Source organism: Terrapene carolina, unplaced genomic scaffold (assembly GCF_002925995.2).
Source record: "Terrapene carolina triunguis isolate 2854851 unplaced genomic scaffold, T_m_triunguis-2.0 Scaffold69, whole genome shotgun sequence".
NCBI classification, from domain to species: domain Eukaryota; kingdom Metazoa; phylum Chordata; order Testudines; family Emydidae; genus Terrapene; species Terrapene triunguis.
The window spans coordinates 17,115,600-17,133,398 of record NW_020664420.1 but is presented as its reverse complement, the minus strand read 5'-3'; the positions used below and the strand labels follow the sequence as shown (position 1 = coordinate 17,133,398).

Genomic DNA, 17,799 nt, shown 5'->3' with positions numbered 1-17,799 from the left:
TGGGTGCAGGGTTTGGGGGGAGGGGTATGGGTGCCACTGGTGGGAGGGTCCCTGGGGGCAGGGTTGGGGGGGGGGGGTATGGGTGCGGCGGGGGGGGGGGGCAGGGCTGAGGGGGGAGTGCTAGGGTGCAGGGCTTGGGTGTGTCTGGTGGATCAGAGATGGGGGTGCTGTGCCAGGGAAGAGATTCTGGGGGTGCTCTGCAGTGGAGAAGAGGCAGAATGGGGGCTTGGTGCCAGGGGTAAAGTTGGGGATGGTGCTGCTATAGAGGAGGAAAGACAGGTGAATAGAGGGCAGTAGTCAGATAGCGTTGCCCCACTTGGGAGATCAGATCTGCTCTCAGGGAATGACAGCTCTCACCTGGCTGGATGCAAAATAGTGTGGTTGGTGCAAATGCCATGGGGCAAACCCAGATTTATGGGACACAGCAACCCACAGAAGAGAGTTTAAGGTTAAAGTATCCTATCCAAACAATGGCCCATTAAGCCTCAAACAACTTTGACAATTGTCCAGGAGCCCGTGGATGACCCCAATGGATGTATAATGGGCAAATTGTGGCGTGCTTCGGCCTTGACCCTGCAAAGACATGCTTACACTTTTCAGTGGCGTAAACACTTGTACTCCCAGTGTGTACAGTTTATCAAGCGTGTAAGGCTTTGTATGTCTGGGGCATTAGTTTTTAATATGGAGGTGCTGTTTCTGTGGAGACAACAGGTCCAGCATGCTCTGTTCTTTCCTAAGCCCTTGATCCACAAATATGGCAAGTTTTAGCAGGAGTCTCAGCTTCAAGTTGCATATCACATGCTGACGCCTATTGTTCCCTTAGGGCTGCAATTCTGTATTAAAGATTAAGGATTCACTGAAGTATTCATGTGTTGTGTTGGGATAAGAGGGAAGGTCCTTTCATGGATTGAGAACTGGTTAAAAGGCAGGGAACAAAGGGTAGAAATAAATGGTAAATTCTCAGAATGGAGAAGGGTAACAAGTGGTGTCCCCCAAGGGTCAGTCCTAGGACCTATCCTATTCAACCTATTCATAAATGATCTGGAGAAAGGGGTAAAAAGTGAGGTGGCAAAGTTTACAGATGATACTAAACTGCTGAAGATAGTTAAGACCAAAGCAGACTGTGAAGAACTTCAAAAAGATCTCACAAAACTAAGTGATTGGGCAACAAAATGGCAAATGAAATTTAATGTGGATAAATGTAAAGTAATGCACGTTGCAAAAAATAACCCCAACTATACAGACAACATGATGGGGGCTAATTTAGCTACAACTAATCAGGAAAGAGATCTTGGAGTCATCGTGGATAGTTCTCTGAAGACGTCCACGCAGTGTGCAGCAGCAGTCAAAAAAGCAAACAGGATGTTAGGAATCATTATAAAAGGGATAGAGAATATCTTACTGACCTTATATAAATCCATGGTACGCCCACATCTTGAATACAGCGTGCAGATGTGGTCTCCTCATCTCAAAAAAGATATACTGGCATTAGAAAAAGTTCAGAAAAGGGCAACTAAAATGATTAGGGGTTTGGAACGAGTCCCATATGAGGAGAGATTAAAGAGGATAGGACTTTTCAGCTTGGAAAAGAGGAGACTAAGGGGGGATATGATAGAGGTATATAAGAGCGGTGTGGAGAAGGTGAATAAGGAAACGTTATTTACTTGTTCCCATAATATAAGATCTAGGGCCCACCAAATGAAATTAATGGGCAGCAGGTTTAAAACAAATAAAAGGAAGTTCTTCTTCACACAATGCACAGTCAACTGGTGGAACTCCTTGCCTGAGGAGGTTGTGAAGGCTAGGACTATAACAGCATTTAAAAGAGAACTGGATAAATTCATGGAGGTTAAGTCTGTTAATGGCTATTAGCCAGGATGGGTAAGGAATGATGTCCCTAGCCTCTGTTTGTCAGAGGATGGAGATGGATGGCAGGAGAGAGATCACTTGATCATTGCCTGTTGGGTTCACTCCCTCTGGGGCACCTGGCATTGGCCACTGTCGGTAGACAGGATACTGGGCTAGATGGACCTTTGGTCTGACCCAGTACGGCCATTCTTATGTTCTGTGTTCTGGCCATACCAGATTTAGGACTAAAGGGTCACTATATCATTTTAAACATCAATCATTGTAAATAAGCACATTTATCTGCATTACTAATAACACCTGTGAGCATTAAAACTGGGAACTTCATAAATCTGGTGTGCTTTTTCTCTATGTATTCCTGGGTTTTGATGTGTTGTGTGTTTTTTTTCTCATAGACTGTACAGTGGAAATCAATAAATCCAATTTCATTTTAATTTGTAGTGTCACATTTTCAATGTTGAAATGTTTGGGTTTCCATGGGATTGTTTGGTTAAAAGTGACAAATTCAATTGGAATCTTGCAATTAATATAATGGAAATTTCTATTGCCCTTTGGTTTTGTAAAAACTTTGTTACAAAATTTAAATATGGGTGCAAGTATGAGTTGAGACTAGTGTCTCATTAAGGGTAAAATTCCATCTGCGGTTCCTTGTAATTCTATAGCTAGATAATGCATCTCATGGACCTGGTCCTGAAATTGGCTCAACGCTGAATTGGATCTTCAGGCATAGAGCCAGTTGTAGGATCTGGGCCCAAGTGATATATGGGGAGATTTTAAATGGCACAAAGAGCAGTTAGGCATCCAAATCCCATTGGCTTTCAGTTAGTTTCTTTGTGATATCTGTCGGAGTTAGGCTTTTGAAAATCTGTCTGTCGTGGTAAGAGCAAGCAAATAAATTTTGTGCCTCGTCTAGTAAATTTTCACAACAGTTTTGTGAGGCTGTATTATAACTTCGGTGGTAGTAAAGGGGTCTATAAATGGGTATGTTTTTAACTTCATAATAGGTCTCCATGTTGAAAGTGCTTTACAATCCTGAGTTAACACTGACAGAGCTAAGATTGGTTATTTCCAGATTAAGATTCTGAGACTTTGATCCTTCAACTGCATTTATGCAGATGCAAAGCTTCATCAGTATGGTTTCATGTGGGTGGATCCAATTTGTATTTATAATATACAGTCATGGAACCTCAACATTTCATTTTTGCAGGAAGGGGGTGGATTTCTTTTTGTTTAGGAATTTTCTGTTATTCAGTGGAGTTCATCTTTCAGGTCAGGTGGAAATTTGAAGATCCAGATCTGTATAATTATATACACCTCTACCTCGATATAACGCTGTCCTCGGGAGCCAAAAAATCTTACTTCATTATAGGTGAAACTGCGTTATATTGAACTTGCTTTGATCCACCGGAGTGTGCAGCCCCGCCCCCCCGGAGCACTGTTTTACTGCGTTATATCCGAATTTGTGTTATATCGGGTTGCGTTATATCGAGGTAGCGGTGTGTATTATTAAATACATACATACATACCAACAAATCTCTCTGCTTCTCTGCCTAGCCATTACCAGTTGACACTTTCCAGTCAGTGTCATGCTAGAATTGGGTCTTCAAGGAGTTGAAGGATGATAGGGTTGTGATTTTATAGATTACCGGTAATTTGGGGAATTTCCATTCATAAAATGTGATGTGGAAGAAGGTATGAAAGCAATTTTAAGAATCCAGAATTTCTCCTTTCCCTTCCATATAAGATCGTGTTGCTCTGCAGTGTCTGCACTGTTTATCAGACATAGTTCTGACCAAAGTTTAGCTGTAATTTGCTAAACACAGATAAAAGTCCATTTTACAAATTATACACAGCTTGAACATTTTGTCTGGAACAAACAAACAAAAACAAGACACTTTTTTTGGGGGGTGGACGGGCGCTAAATGGAGGGGAAATTTTCAAAATGTGAATTTACAGAGTTTTTCATCCCTGTACATTAAAACTGACCAAACCTACATTTATTTAATTTTGCAAAAGTTTCTTGAGCTTGAACCTACAGAAGAAACTTTTTTTTGTACAGTTTCTGCAAATCATTTGCTGAGTGTATAATTGCCCTCATCTGCTCTTGTTTTTATGATAGATAAAAAGTAATAGTAGTAGCTGGCTAGGCTAGTGTAAGGATAAAATGGAGTGTCTTATGCCAAAACTGAAGGAAAGAGGGGAATTATATTGGGCAGGTAAGCAAGGAAAATGTCATTGAGCTATATTCTGATAAGAGACAGAAGTAGTCCTGAGAAAGTTGTCCAGAGGTTCAGCCTTGTAAAGATTGGGGAGTGTATTAGCAAAAAGTTTGCCTCTTTCTTTTTACTATGGTGCATGACCTCCTGGGAGCTGTCTCTTTGATTCAGCTATGAATTGGTCCTAGGACTGACCCTTGGGGAACACGACTAGTTACCCCTCTCCATTCTGAGAATTTACCATTTATTCCTACCCTTTGTTTTCTGGCCTTTAACCAGTTCTCAATCCATGAAAGGATCTTCCCTCTTATCCCATGACCACTTAATTTATGTAAGAGCCTTTGGTGAGGGACCTTGTCAAAGGCTGTCTGGAAATCTACCGTATATACTCGATCATAAGCTGGTTTGTTTATAAACCGGCCCCCCCAAGATGGATAAGTAAAAATGGAAAATTTTTATGACCCGTTCATAAGCTGACCCTGTAATTCAGGGGTCAGCAATTTTGACTCCCGAGCCATTGGGATAAGTTGCTGGCAGGCCGAAATGGTTTGTTTACCTCGCGTCCGCAGGCATGGAGGTAAACCTAAGTAAACAAAGTGTCCCGGCACGCCAGCGGCTTACCCTGATGGGCTGGGCAGCAACTGGTGGGGAAATTTTGGGGGGGAAGAAACTAGGGGTCAGGGGAGTAACCCCAGTGACCACCCCCCACATCACCCCATGCCATCCCTTCCCACCTTATCTGGGGAGGGCCAGGGGAGGATGTCTCTGACCTGGCTGGAGCTGCTCCGGCAGGCTGGGCAGTGCGGCTGCAGCCTGCTCTGGGAGGCGGGACCGAGCAGCACAGCTGCAGCCTGCCAGCCCTGGAGTTGCAGCTGCTTCGGAGGCTGGGGGGAGAAGCTGAGAGACTCTGGCCCCGTCTCTTCCCTTCTGGCTCTGCTGGCTGTGCTGCCTCTCCTTGCTCCCTCTGTTGGGGGAAGGGGCTGCATCCCACCTCTCCCTCTCTATACCCATTTATAAGCTGACCCCCTTCTCTGGTGCTTCCCTTTTTTACTAAAAAAATTCGGCTTATGAACGGGTATATACGGTAAGTACACTATGTCCACTGGATATCCCTTGTCCACATGTTTGTTGACCCCTTCAAAGAACTCTAATAGATTAGTAAGACATGATTTCCCTTTACAGAAACCAAGTTGACTTTTGCCCAACAAGTTATGTTCTTCTGTGTGTCTGACAATTTTATTCTTTACTATTGTTTCAACTAATTTGCCCGGTATTGATGTTAGACTTACCGATCTGTAATTGCCAGGATCACCTCTAGAGCCCTTTTTAAATATTGGCGTTACATTAGGTATCTTCCAGTCAGATAGGTTCAGAAGCTGATTTAAAGGACAGGTTACAAACCATAACTAATAGTTCCGCAATTTCACATTTGAGTTCTTTCAGAACTCTTGGGTGAATGCCATATGGTCCCGGTGACTTGTTACTGTTAAGTTTATCAATTAATTCCAAAACCTCCTCTAGTGACACTTCAATCTGTGACAGTTCCTCAGATTTGTCACCTACAAAGGACGGCTCAGGTTTGGGAGTCTCCCTAACATCCTCAGCCATGAAGACTGAAGCAAAGAATTCATTTAGTTTCTCTGCAATGACTTTATCATCTTTAAGTGCTCCTTTTGTATCTCGATCGTCCAGGGGCCCCACTGGTTGTTTAGCGGGCTTCCTGCTTCTGATGTACTTAAAAAACATTTTGTTATTACTTTTTGAGTTTTTGGCTAGCTGTTCTTCAAACTCCTTTTTGGCTTTTCTTCTTACATTTTTACACTTAATTTGGCAGTGTTTATGCTCCTTTCTATTTACCTCACTAGGATTTGACTTCCATTTTTTAAAATATACCTTTTTATCTCTCACTGCTTCTTTTACATGGTTGTTAAGCCACGGTGGCTCTTTTTTAGTTCTTGTACTGTGTTTTTTAATTTGGGGTCTACATTTAAGTTGTGCCTCTATTATGGTGTCTTTGAAAAGTGTCCATGCAGCTTGCAGGGATTTCACTCTAGTCACTGTACCTTTTAATTTCTGTTTAATTAACCTCCTCATTTTTGCATAGTTCCCCTTTCTGAAATTAAATGCCACAGTATGTTCAGTGGTCCACAGCCGAGGAAGTTGGTCAGAATGGTCATGAGGGGTCTGAAATTGGGGAGAAACAAAGTGCATTTAAACTACTTTTACACTAAATTTACATTTGGTGCATTCAACATATAAAATAAATTTAGTACATTATTAATTTGTAAAATATTAGCAGTTCATGTTTTAATATGGCTATTGTACTTGAGGCCTTTTTTTAACTTAATCAGCATGTTAGCTGTAATTCAAGTTCATAATGACTAATACATTTTACAGTTTTTTTTATTTCAAATCAAGTTTGTTTTGAATCTAGATTAAAAGCAAAAGTTTGGATTGGGATTAAACATTTTATTTTACTGTTAAGGTGTCATGGAAAAACTTGGTCTTGGTCCAAAGGTCCTTCTACAGGAAAATCCAAAACTTATCTATGCTAGACTTACTGGATTTGGCCAGTCAGGAAGATATGCAAAGTCTGCAGGTCATGACATCAATTATTTGGCTTTGTCAGGTAAGCTGTAAAAATTCCTATTAGATTAACTTTATTTTTGCTTTAATTAAGAATTGTATTAGCAGGTACTTTGTGTACATGGTTTAAATTACCCGAGTGTTGTCTTCTTCTGGTAAAAGAGTATAAAAGAAGAAAAACCTAGATAAAGTTTTTTTTCTTTTTTTTAAAGGTAAATATAATTTTCATGATAGTCTTTAGTTTTATCTTTTCATTTTGGGCCTGATCCCCCAACCTTTACTCACCTGGGCAATCGTTGCATGGTTAGTCCCATGAAACTACAAATCAATAGGTTTACTTGTGTGAGACTGGATTATTGAAGTAAGTGAAAACTGCAGGATTCAGGCCCTTTGTGAGCTCTGTCTTGCCTGAGTGCTGTACATATCCTTATGTTGAATGCCAGCCCAGAGGAAAGTAGCTAACAAAGTGATGTTATTGACTTCAGGATTGCTGGACCATGGAACAAAGTCCACACTGCCTGCTAAAATAATTTTCTTCTTCCTAAATCCAGTTTAATCAGTACCATTTTGTGTGGTTCTTGGCAGCTATTACTGTAACTTGGACAGCCTATTGCAAGAAGAAAACCTCAGCTAGCAACACCTGTATTTTTACACACTTTTGGGGGGGGGTCCTTTGAATTAGAAGATGTAAACTATGTTTTTGCACCAATTAACTCTTTTTTCCACAAATCAAGTTTTATCAGAGTTTGTTGGCAAAAATATCAGACAAGTATATGGAATGTTTACAGATCTAGCAGTACGCTTCTTATGTGATCCTTAGTATTTCTCAAACTGTTTTTGCCAGAACATCCCAAAGTAAATGATAATCCTAGTTTTTGGCAAACTGTCTATTTTCTAAAATAAAACCAATCTGCCTGAAATGTCACAGGCATGCCAGATAGATTATTTCTGCCAAGTTTAAGGCAAATTAGACAAGGCATTTGGGAGGTGTGACTGCTCAGAAAATGAGGTGATCTCATGTCTTGGAAATTTTCCTTATGGTTTTTGGTTTGCTGTAGCCCAAAAATGACTTGTCCTGGAAAGTCCAAATTAGATTTAATATGTTCACCTACTGGTGCTTATGACACCAGCTGGACTGTTGAATGGCAGATTTTAGTTATTGAAAAGCTTTCTGCGTGCATCCTAAGCTCGGTGGAGTTCTTAACACCATGTGTCCGCTTGTGTGCACTTTAGAAAACACACATTGGTGTGTGAGTTACCTAAACAATACATCAATGCCAGGCAGTGTTTTAGGATGCATTGAATTTGTATGCTGCTTAGGAGGAATGTGGCTCTGCTGCAGGGCTGATAATCTCCACATTGCCCCATTGGCAGGAGGAGAGGGAAGAGAGTGGTTATGGGGGAAACTAGAGAGCAAAATGAAGGTAAGGGGGCTGTTTAGCGGAGCAAAGAGGGCTAGCAATCTAGAAGCCCCCCCCAAATAAAAACAATGGCCAGATCCTTGGCTCTGCTTCAGCCCTTTTTTTGTCACTGCTGCAGTGTAAAGGGGCCATAATGTTGTCTTAAACCGCTAGCTGAGGATTCTCTTGGCGTGTAGGGGATTCCATAGTTACCTTGGTTAAGGTTTATAAATTGAAGAAACTTTAGTTTTCATTTTTCTAACATTAATGTTCATACACTTTATGATTAAATGTCTGTGTTTTTTGCACTGTTTTTCAGGTGTGCTGTCGAAACTTGGTAGAAAAGATGAAAATCCTTATGCACCAGTAAATCTTCTGGCTGATTTTGCGGGTGGAGGTGTCATGTGTGCAATGGGTATAATTATGGCCCTCTATGAACGTACAAAATCTGGCAAAGGGCAGGTCGTTGATGCAAGTATGGTAAGTTTTTGAAATCTGTTTATTTTTAGTTTTCTGTTTTTAAACCCTGACTCTACAAAAGGGAAAAAGGATGAAGTTGTTGGTAAGGCATAGCACTGGGAGTTAGGGAAATGAAAAGTTAAGCCACCTAATGGGACAGCTTTGCTCCTTCACCCACAGGCAAATGTCTTATCACACCTTGCCACTGCCCTAACTCCTTTACACCACAGAAAATGGACCACAACCTTACTTCTGCCCCATGAATGCCAGTGTCTGACACACCCTTTAACAAACTACCTCCTCTCAATGTGATTATTTGAAGATGTTTGATGTGTTGGAAGGTGGTATATAATGCGAAGATTTTATGCCTCACATGCATCCAGAATGATGCATAATGGCAAAAAATGACCCTTAATCTTTAAAATTACCTTTAAAAAAGTCTGCTTGTTGCACCAAATCTATCAAAGTTTTATCTGTCTGCCAATTTTTGTTTAGATAGACAATTTCTTTTGAAAATATATCAGTTAACAAAAACAAAGAACAAGTCAGACTGCCATGGATGAATTTCAACAACAGATCAGTTTCAAACACTTTATTTTAAAAAAATTATGAAAATAAATCAAACAAAATCTACATAGAAAATTCAGAGGACTTAAAAATGAACACTGAAATTTCTCACTGAAAATGTATGTCCCACTTTAAACCCCTTACAGAAGATAACCTTAGCCATGGAGCCACAATTGGTCCCTTCATTATAGTGTTTTCAAATTAATTTTTTCCTTTTTTAAAAAGGAACACAGTACACTTTAGGTTTAAAACTTGACCTTTCTTAAAAATATTGTAATACAATGGGGTAGTGTCATTTGAACATTTCATTATGTTCCATTCACTTGAACAGACATTACATAGGAAAGTGCTGATGCAACACATACATCATCATCAGCAGCAAAGTCAGTTAAATAATAAGCTGAGACACATGAGTCTGGTTCCACTTCCAACTCTGACTCATGGAAAGAGATTTTTCTTTTTTAAACCTATCTAATACCACAACCTATCAATATTGGAACTGTCACTTCATTTTAACCTACTTTTGTTTAATGGGCCCATTACTTATGTTGTTATACAGACATTTGCATCACATTAAGAACTCTTTCAAGTGGTGGGATATTCTTAAGGAGGAAAAGAGGAAATAGTTTTTTAACCTCCTCCCATGTCCCCACAATGACTTTTCATAGCATTTCAGTCTTTCATAGATTAGTTTGCCTTTGTCATGTGTATGCCAGAAGGGAGTCTTGTTCTCAACTTCCTGCCAAGCGGCCTTTTTCAAAAGTCATTTAACAACTTTCACACTGTTCTCTACAAAACTGTTGGATTGAGAATACCTGGGATTTGAAGTTATGTACTTAAACCCATACCCTCAAGCAAATGTTTTAAATTCACGTCCATCAAAGTGCTGACCATTATCAGGGATTCCATGCCTGGACAATATGGATTTTATGTGCATTAAAACATATTCTAATGTACTAGTTTCTAATATAACAATCTCTAGTTAATCAGAATAATAATCCAAAATCAAATCATAGTCTTTAGCTACATATGTAAATAAATCCACACTAACTTTAGACCATGCCCTGAACTGTTCATTGTTTATCAACATAGGTTCTTTTCTCTGTTTAGGTTGGTATTTTTGACATGTTTAATACATTTTTATTTTTTTTATTCATTTACAAATGAATATCTCATTATAGCCGATAAAGTATCTCTCTGGCTCTGTGTTTACATTTCTCCATGCCCATCTGTCCTTCATGTATTCTTGTGAGCTTGTCAGCTTTTTATATCTTGGGCACTACTATTCTGTTTCCTGTAAACAATATGCTAAGAGTAACAGACAGTTCTGCTTTGAACTGGAAATATGGACTTGGTATGGAATGTCCTGGCCACCCTGTGGAAATAGCTTTAATTACCTCTGTAAAGACTCATCATTAGCTGTAGCCTCAGCAAATTCATTCCGCTTCCTTTCTGAGGGTATGTCTATACTTACTCGCTGGTTCGGCGGCAAGCTATCGATCTTCTGGGATCGATTTATCGCGTCTTGTCTAGACGCGATAAATCGATCCCGGAAGTGCTCGCCGTCGACGCCGGTAATCCTGCTCCGCGAGAGGAGTAGGCGGAGTCGATGGGGGAGCCTGCCTGCCGCGTGTGGACCCGCAGTAAGTACCTTTAAGTTCGAACTAAGATACTTCGACTTCAGCTACGTTATTCATGTAGCTGAAGTTGCGTATCTTAGTTCGAACTGGGGGCTTAGTGTGGACCAGCCCTTTAGAGTCCCATTAGTCTCTAAAGAAATTATCCATTCATCTGTTCCTTCCTCTTCAGGTACAGTTTCTAGATAGAACTCTTCTGTGCTGCTGTTTTTGCTCTCATCCTGGATTATGGCATCAGCATGCACGCTTTGCTTCCTCTTCTGCAGTTGTTGATCCTGACTGCAGACGTAGGTAAAATGATTATATTTCTTACAAATATTACAGCGCTTACCAAAAGCTGGGAATCGTTGAGGCCTGTATTTGTGTCCACATCTTGTGCAGTCCTTGAAGCTGCCCCTTGCAAATTCTTGTGCTTTATTTTTTTCATGCTTCTGTTTTTTTGCTCTGTACTGAGTGACTGCTTGGCAGTTTTTTCTCTCTCTTGTTACTATATTCAGAGTGGCAGTGGCCTGTTTTCCTTCCATTTTTTTTATTCTGTTCAGAGTAATATCAGCTGCCTGACACAGTCTTACTGCTTTATCCAAAGTGAGAGTCAGATCTTCCTATTGCCTTTTTTGCAGCTTTGGATCTATGATTCTAATTACACTTTGATCCCTTATAACTAAGGCTTTGTTTTAGTCACGGGTATTTTTAGTAAAAGTCACGGACAGGTCACGGGCAGTAAACAAAAATTCACGTCCCGTGACCTGTCCATGACTTCTACTATACACCCCTGACTAAATCTGGTGGGAGGGGGCAGCCTGAGGGCACCACGGGTGCTGTGTGTGTGGGGGGGGGTGGACTGGGACCCCCACTGGTGCTCGGATGGGTGGGGGGCTGGTGGGGCTGGCAGGCTCCCTACCTGGCTCCGCGCCTCCCCGGAAGCGGTGACATCCCCCTCGCTCAGCAACTAGGCGGAGACGTGGCCAGGCCACTCTGCATGCTGCCTCCGCCCAGAGTGCCAGCTTCGCAGCTCCCATTGGCCAGGAACTGCAGCCAATGGGAGCTGCGGGGGTGGTGCCTGCAGGCAGAGGCAGCACGCAGCGCTGCCTGGTCATGCCTCCACCTAGGAGCTGAGCAAGGGGGATGTCGCCGCTTCCAGGGAGCCCCACAGGTAAGCGCCACCCAGAGCTCGCTTCACCCCGTTCTGTGCCCCTGCTCCTGCCCCCTCCATCACCCAAACTCTGGTGCTGGGGGTAGAGGGGCGGTGGCCTGAGACTGCCCCAGCAGCGGCTGGTGCGACTGGCGCAGGGCCATGCTCACTGGCTGTGCAGAAGTCACAGAGGTCACCGAAAGTCACAGAATCTGTGACCTCCGTGACAAACTCGCAGCCTTACTTATAACTGAATCTGTTAATCCACAGTTGCAAGTTTGGCTCATTAGCTTCCGCTCTGTTAGAAATTCTTCAAATTCTCCTTCCTTTTGTCTTCTGACATAAAACATGTACCTTTCAAATGTTTACTCTTTTTAGGTATGCAATATTCTTCAAATTTCTGCACAGTTGGGCCATAACTCACTCTCTTGGCCTGATCTAATGCACGCCTTCAACTCCTGTGCCTCAGGTCCTGCAGTGTTTAAGAAGATTGCTATTTTCTGCTGGTTTTCTTTCCCACCAAAGCTAGCTGCTTGCTTGCATGCATGCATATATATAATCTCTGTTTGAATCTCAACCAGGAGTCTGCTGCATTACCTGAGAGTTTCAATTCTTTGGGGATTTTTAGTTTGTTTATCTCCGAGGTGACTCCTTCACCACAGTCCTCTCTTCTTTGTCCTTTCTTCTACCTCACTCTGATACCATGTGTTGTTTGTGGATTCGTAAGAAGAAGGTATAGTCTAGACTCTTAGAAGTAAGGCTTTACTAGAACTAAAACAGAATTACGTAAGACAGAGGAGACCCATGTGCTCCTAGCTACATACCTGTTGAACCTGATTTCAGACTGCTTGGGTTTTCTCTATCCCAGTTCCTCTATCATGTGTTCTGCTCTTAAAGGTACAGGGCATACTCCTAACAATTCCCTTGATACCTTTCCATTTCTTTTAGGATACCTCTTACATAAGTTTAATATGCTCAAAGCCAAACATACCTTTTGGTTTCCTGTAACCAGTGCTCGGAGCTCTACACCCATATGTCAACACCCTCACCATCTCTGCTACCCTGTAGGGTTCCTAAAGTGTGCTCGCCGGTGACAACAGGGAGCTCCACAGATTAGAGAGAGCTGTGGGAGAATAGTCAGGTTAACACAGTGATCTCTATGTGCATCTCAGTTTTCTGGGTACTGAGAACTAGAGAGAGGTGTTTTATCTCAGCCAGTTAAGTGCTGAGGCACTCACTGTCCTGTAGAGCCACTGAGCTTGGCCTGTTACCTTACAACTCATTTCTTTGCTATTTGAACCACTAGGAGCTTGATAAAATAAGAAACTTCATCTGTTCAGTATATTAATATGTCTTATTATCTTTCAGGGCTCCTTATTACTCCATTTAAACTTAAAAAAATCACACACATTATTTTAAAGGCAAGATTGCTCTTATGAGAATATTACAATTCAAAATCCTAACCTTAATTGTAAATTTATGAATACTTGTTTGTGTGGAATTGCCAGCGATTTCACTAGTAACTCTAAATTTTTTTTTGTTTTTTGTTTTGTTTTTAAATAAATCTTTAAGGTAGAAGGAGCAGCATATCTAAGTTCTTTCCTGTGGAAATCACAAAATTTAGGCCTTTGGAATAGACTTCGGGGGGAGAACTTGCTGGACAGCGGAGCACCTTTTTATGAGACCTACAAGACCCTAGATGGGAAATTCATGGCAGTTGGTGCCATTGAGCCCCAATTCTATGAGCAGCTAGTAAAGGGTAAGTAACTTTCAGCAGCTGGTTCATACATGTGCCTTTCCTCAGCCAAGAGTGGTTGAATGAAATGAAGTCATTATCATTTGACATTTGTTCCATGAAATCCATTATGTTTGTTTTTTTGTACAGGCAAGACACCTTTTGAAACCAGTTTCAATAAACTATTTTTTGTAACATTTGAATAAGTAGGTCTTTTTTAAATATATATTTTTAATTACAGATTTTCTTCTGGAGATGTGCTACTGTGTTGTTTTGTGACTGAACTACTGAACAATTTCTTTGTAAACCACTATTCTCAAAGGATTATAAATCTGCTTTAAAAACTCATTGTGGGTGGAATGCAAGGTTTTAGCCTAGACTGCAAATTAAAAAATATCTTTCAATTTTTCAAATAAATTAATTAAACTATTTTAAAATGCACTTGCAGTGTAGATAGTTCGTAATAGCATTTGACTTTTTAGGTTAAATTGGATTTTTAAAAACAAGTTGGCTATTGTAAAGTAACTTTTACTGCCAAATTTCATAAAGCTTTGTAGTGTCCGACATCAGATTGTCACGCTATTAATCTGTCTTGCAAATACTATATGCAAGTTTTTCTAAAAATCCATGATAGGTAAAGTAACAAACTAATAAAAGATGTTTAACACTAGACTTCACTAGACTTTCCTCTTGCACTTAAAACCTGATGTGCTCCTTGCTTCCCACATCTTGCCCCCATCCCCAGTGATAGACCTTTCCATTCTCTCCAGTCAGAAGACTGGGACTCCTTTAGAATTGAATTTATGTACACTTTACACAGGAAGATTTGGGATTTATGTTCCATTTCCAATATTCAGGTTATGAACTGTGCAAGAATCTGCTTTCAGTTTTATCTAATTTCAGTTTTGTTTTGCAAGTAGAAGAAATACCAAGATAGGAGGTGCATAAGGCACATGTCTAAATATCTGAGTATAATAAAGCTCTGCTATGTTATGCACAGTGATAAACAGCACTGCACCCTTTTTATTTTGAAAGAATAGTTTTTATTCATTGTTTTGACTGCTGTAAGCCTGTTTTTGACTAGAGTGTTAAGTATAATTAATTTGAGTGCAGCTGGGATCCCAGTTGGAGTGTGACAGCCTTATATAATCCAGGACAATCCTTTTATTCGTTTGGTATAACAAACCCAAAATTTGCCTCCATTGCTGCTGGCCTTTCATAAGTTTCCCAGCCTTTGTAATTGCAGCATCTCTGCCATGTTCAGAAGAGGCACTTCTCTTGGGAAATAGCTACGTAATGCTGAGTGCCGCCTTATGAAATTCCCTCTCGCAACCTGCCCTCATCTCTGGGGTGGAGCCTCAGGGCCTGATTCCTTTCACATCAGTGTAAATAAGGAATAACCCCATCAAAAGCAAAGGGGATGGCTGAGGCATACTCAGTGTGGCTCTTTAGGTCCTATCTCAAGCAGATGGTTATTCCCTAGAAATGTTACAAGGGGTCATACAGCCAGACAGCAACATTCAGGGTGGTTAAACACTGGAATAAATTGCCTAGGGAGGTTGTGGAATCTCCATCTCTGGAGATATTTAAGAGTAGGTTAGATAAATGTCTATCAGGGATGGTCTAGACAGTATTTGGTCCTGCCATGCGGGCAGGGGACTGGACTCGATGACCTCTCGAGGTCCCTTCCAGTCCTAGAATCTATGAATCTATGAATCTCCACATTCAGACAGAACTAAGAGACTGGTCCTATTGGGATGAAGATTTTCCTTCTCCTTTTGTGCACGTGCACTCTCCCCATAAACAAACAGCGATGATGGATCAGAGGGACATATTGCCCCTGTCCAGCAACCAGAGATGGGAGAATCCTTCATTCCTAACTCTGTGATGGCTTCTTTTGTATAATTGACAGGCCCTGTTATATACTCCAAACATTTTTGGTCTACCAACTCACAATGATTTGAGCAGCAGAAATAAATGGGGCTGTGTACAAAAGGTACTTCACTTGTAGTACTCCACTAACTTCCACAGGTTCTGTAGTTTCGGTAGAGAAAAGAAACTGGACCTAGGACAGGGAAGCAGGACAGAGATTGTAAGTTCATTCATGAGTAGGCTTGGTAGAATTCAATTTTTATTTTTTTTTCTGAATTTTGATAGATTATACCCATTTTAAAGCATTTTTTCTATTATCTATTTGAATTTTCACAGCTGTGGGAAATTAACAGAGAGTCAGATATTATTTAATGACAGTAGATGTTGAGATTCAAAGAGTTAAAGCTTTATTTTTGTAACAAGACTAATTCAGAAGTCTAAATCACAGAACTTTGCCCATAGTCTTCTGTTCCCACCTTTAGGTGGTTTGAACAAAAAATAAATAAGTATGGGCCATTTGTTAAAGGCACTAGAATGCCTATTATGTCTTTTGCTAGAGTCAGCAGATGATATCAGATTTTGAAAGCTTTACAAATTTCAACTCATGTCATCATTGTAGTAAAAAAACATTGAGCTGTCCAAGTTGGTCTTCAGAGAGGTTCATGGAAGTGTTTATTTTGAACTTTTCTGAACAGACTGGACGATCTTACCATGGACACTTAAGTTACTGATGCTGCTAGTGCATGTAATGCCACGCTGGGCATGACAGGCAGGGACTGGGTTTCACTTCTTCGGTATTCTATTGCTGTTATGCTGTCATCCCAGGGCACTTCACGTGCCATGTACAAGTCAAAATTGTGGTTGAACTCTTCTGCCGTGCAATGGAAAATATACATAATATTTTTGTAGTTGCTAAAATTGTATGATATCTCAGCCTTGACAAATGGATCAAACACTTTACAGTTGGCAAGAAGAGATCTTAATCCAGAGAGTCCATCTGGTAGGTGGCAGGATCTGGTTGCCTTCAGTTTATTTTGAAATTCTGATGCAAAAGCATGCATTGCAGATTAAAAGAATCTCCTTTTGGGTCTCATTGACTTAAAGTTCACTTCTTTTAAGGCATTACATACAACAGCAGCAACTTTGAAATTGCCGTAAAGCAGGGTATCAATGTGATGTAACCAGGGTACATTTGTTTCCATTTGCAAATGAACCCTGTGGCTTTTTCCCAAAAATACGTAAAGAAAAAAGAATTTGCAATACAGTTCTTGCTGGTTTCCATCATCTTCAACCATCCAGCATAGTTTCATTGCCTTCTTTGCAATGATTGCATCTTCTTCTTTAATGAGTTTGTCACACTGTCCCAATGTATATAAATACATTTTGCTCCCTCAAGCCAGGCAAACCAGCATGATGGTACAACATGAGGGGAAACAGGCAAACCTGATGGTCTCATGCTGTTGCTTGTACAGACTTTAAAAAACCACTTGCCTTTGCCTGTTAGCATGTTTAAATATTGCTGGAAAATGTACTATAGATTTGTTGACATTTTGGAACAAATCAGTTTAGATTGCATGCTTAATGGCTGTATGCAAAAGATGAGCAATACATGGAATGTGCAGCAGATAAGGATACATTTCTTTCAAGTCCTTTACTGAGAGCTGGATGTACATTGGGGAGTCACTGTTGAGTGACATACAGATTTCCCACATTTGGCTGTAGTCTTGCAACACATCTTGAATCCTAATTGAAATTACCTCCACATTGCATGTTTTTGTCACTGAAGTATACTGCAAGGACGTTCATTGCTGGCCATCCCAAAAGCTCTGTGGTTTCATCAGTGTCTAAAGACAATTTCTCACCACTCAAAAGATCCTTATTTACAGCTTGTTGGTGAGTGAAAACTTTGGGCAGGTGTTTTTCTTCCAGCGGATGACGTACTGGGAGAGTGCTTGCTGGTGCATACTTGTGCATACTCTGTATAATATAAAGCTGGAACCTTGGACAGCATTCCTTGGAATTGCCTCCAAGCACAATGCACATACGAGGTCATGTTTCAGAGTAGCAGCCGTGTTAGTCTGTATCCGCAAAAAGAACAGGAGTACTTGTGGCACCTTAGAGACTAACAAATTTATTAGAGCATAAGCTTTCGTGGGCTACAACCCACTTCTTCGGATGCATATAGAGTGAAACATATATTGAGGAGATATATATACACACATACAGAGAGCATGAACAGGTGGGAGTTGTCTTACCAACTCTGAGAGGCCAATTAAGTAAGAGAAAAAAAACTTTTGAAGTGATAATCAAGATAGCCCAGTACAGACAG

The 17,799-nt window shown here is 40.7% G+C and overlaps 1 protein-coding gene across 1 annotated transcript in view; it reads left to right on the top strand.

Annotated features, from left to right (window-relative positions):
• Nucleotides 1-17,799, top strand: part of AMACR (alpha-methylacyl-CoA racemase) — a 29,688-nt gene that overhangs the window by 602 nt on the left and 11,287 nt on the right. Inside the window, exons 2-4 of the mRNA XM_026649043.2 lie at nt 6,568-6,711; nt 8,388-8,548; nt 13,436-13,622. Of these exons, the coding sequence (XP_026504828.1) occupies nt 6,568-6,711; nt 8,388-8,548; nt 13,436-13,622 (492 nt within the window). The remainder of the gene's footprint in view (nt 1-6,567; nt 6,712-8,387; nt 8,549-13,435; nt 13,623-17,799) is intronic.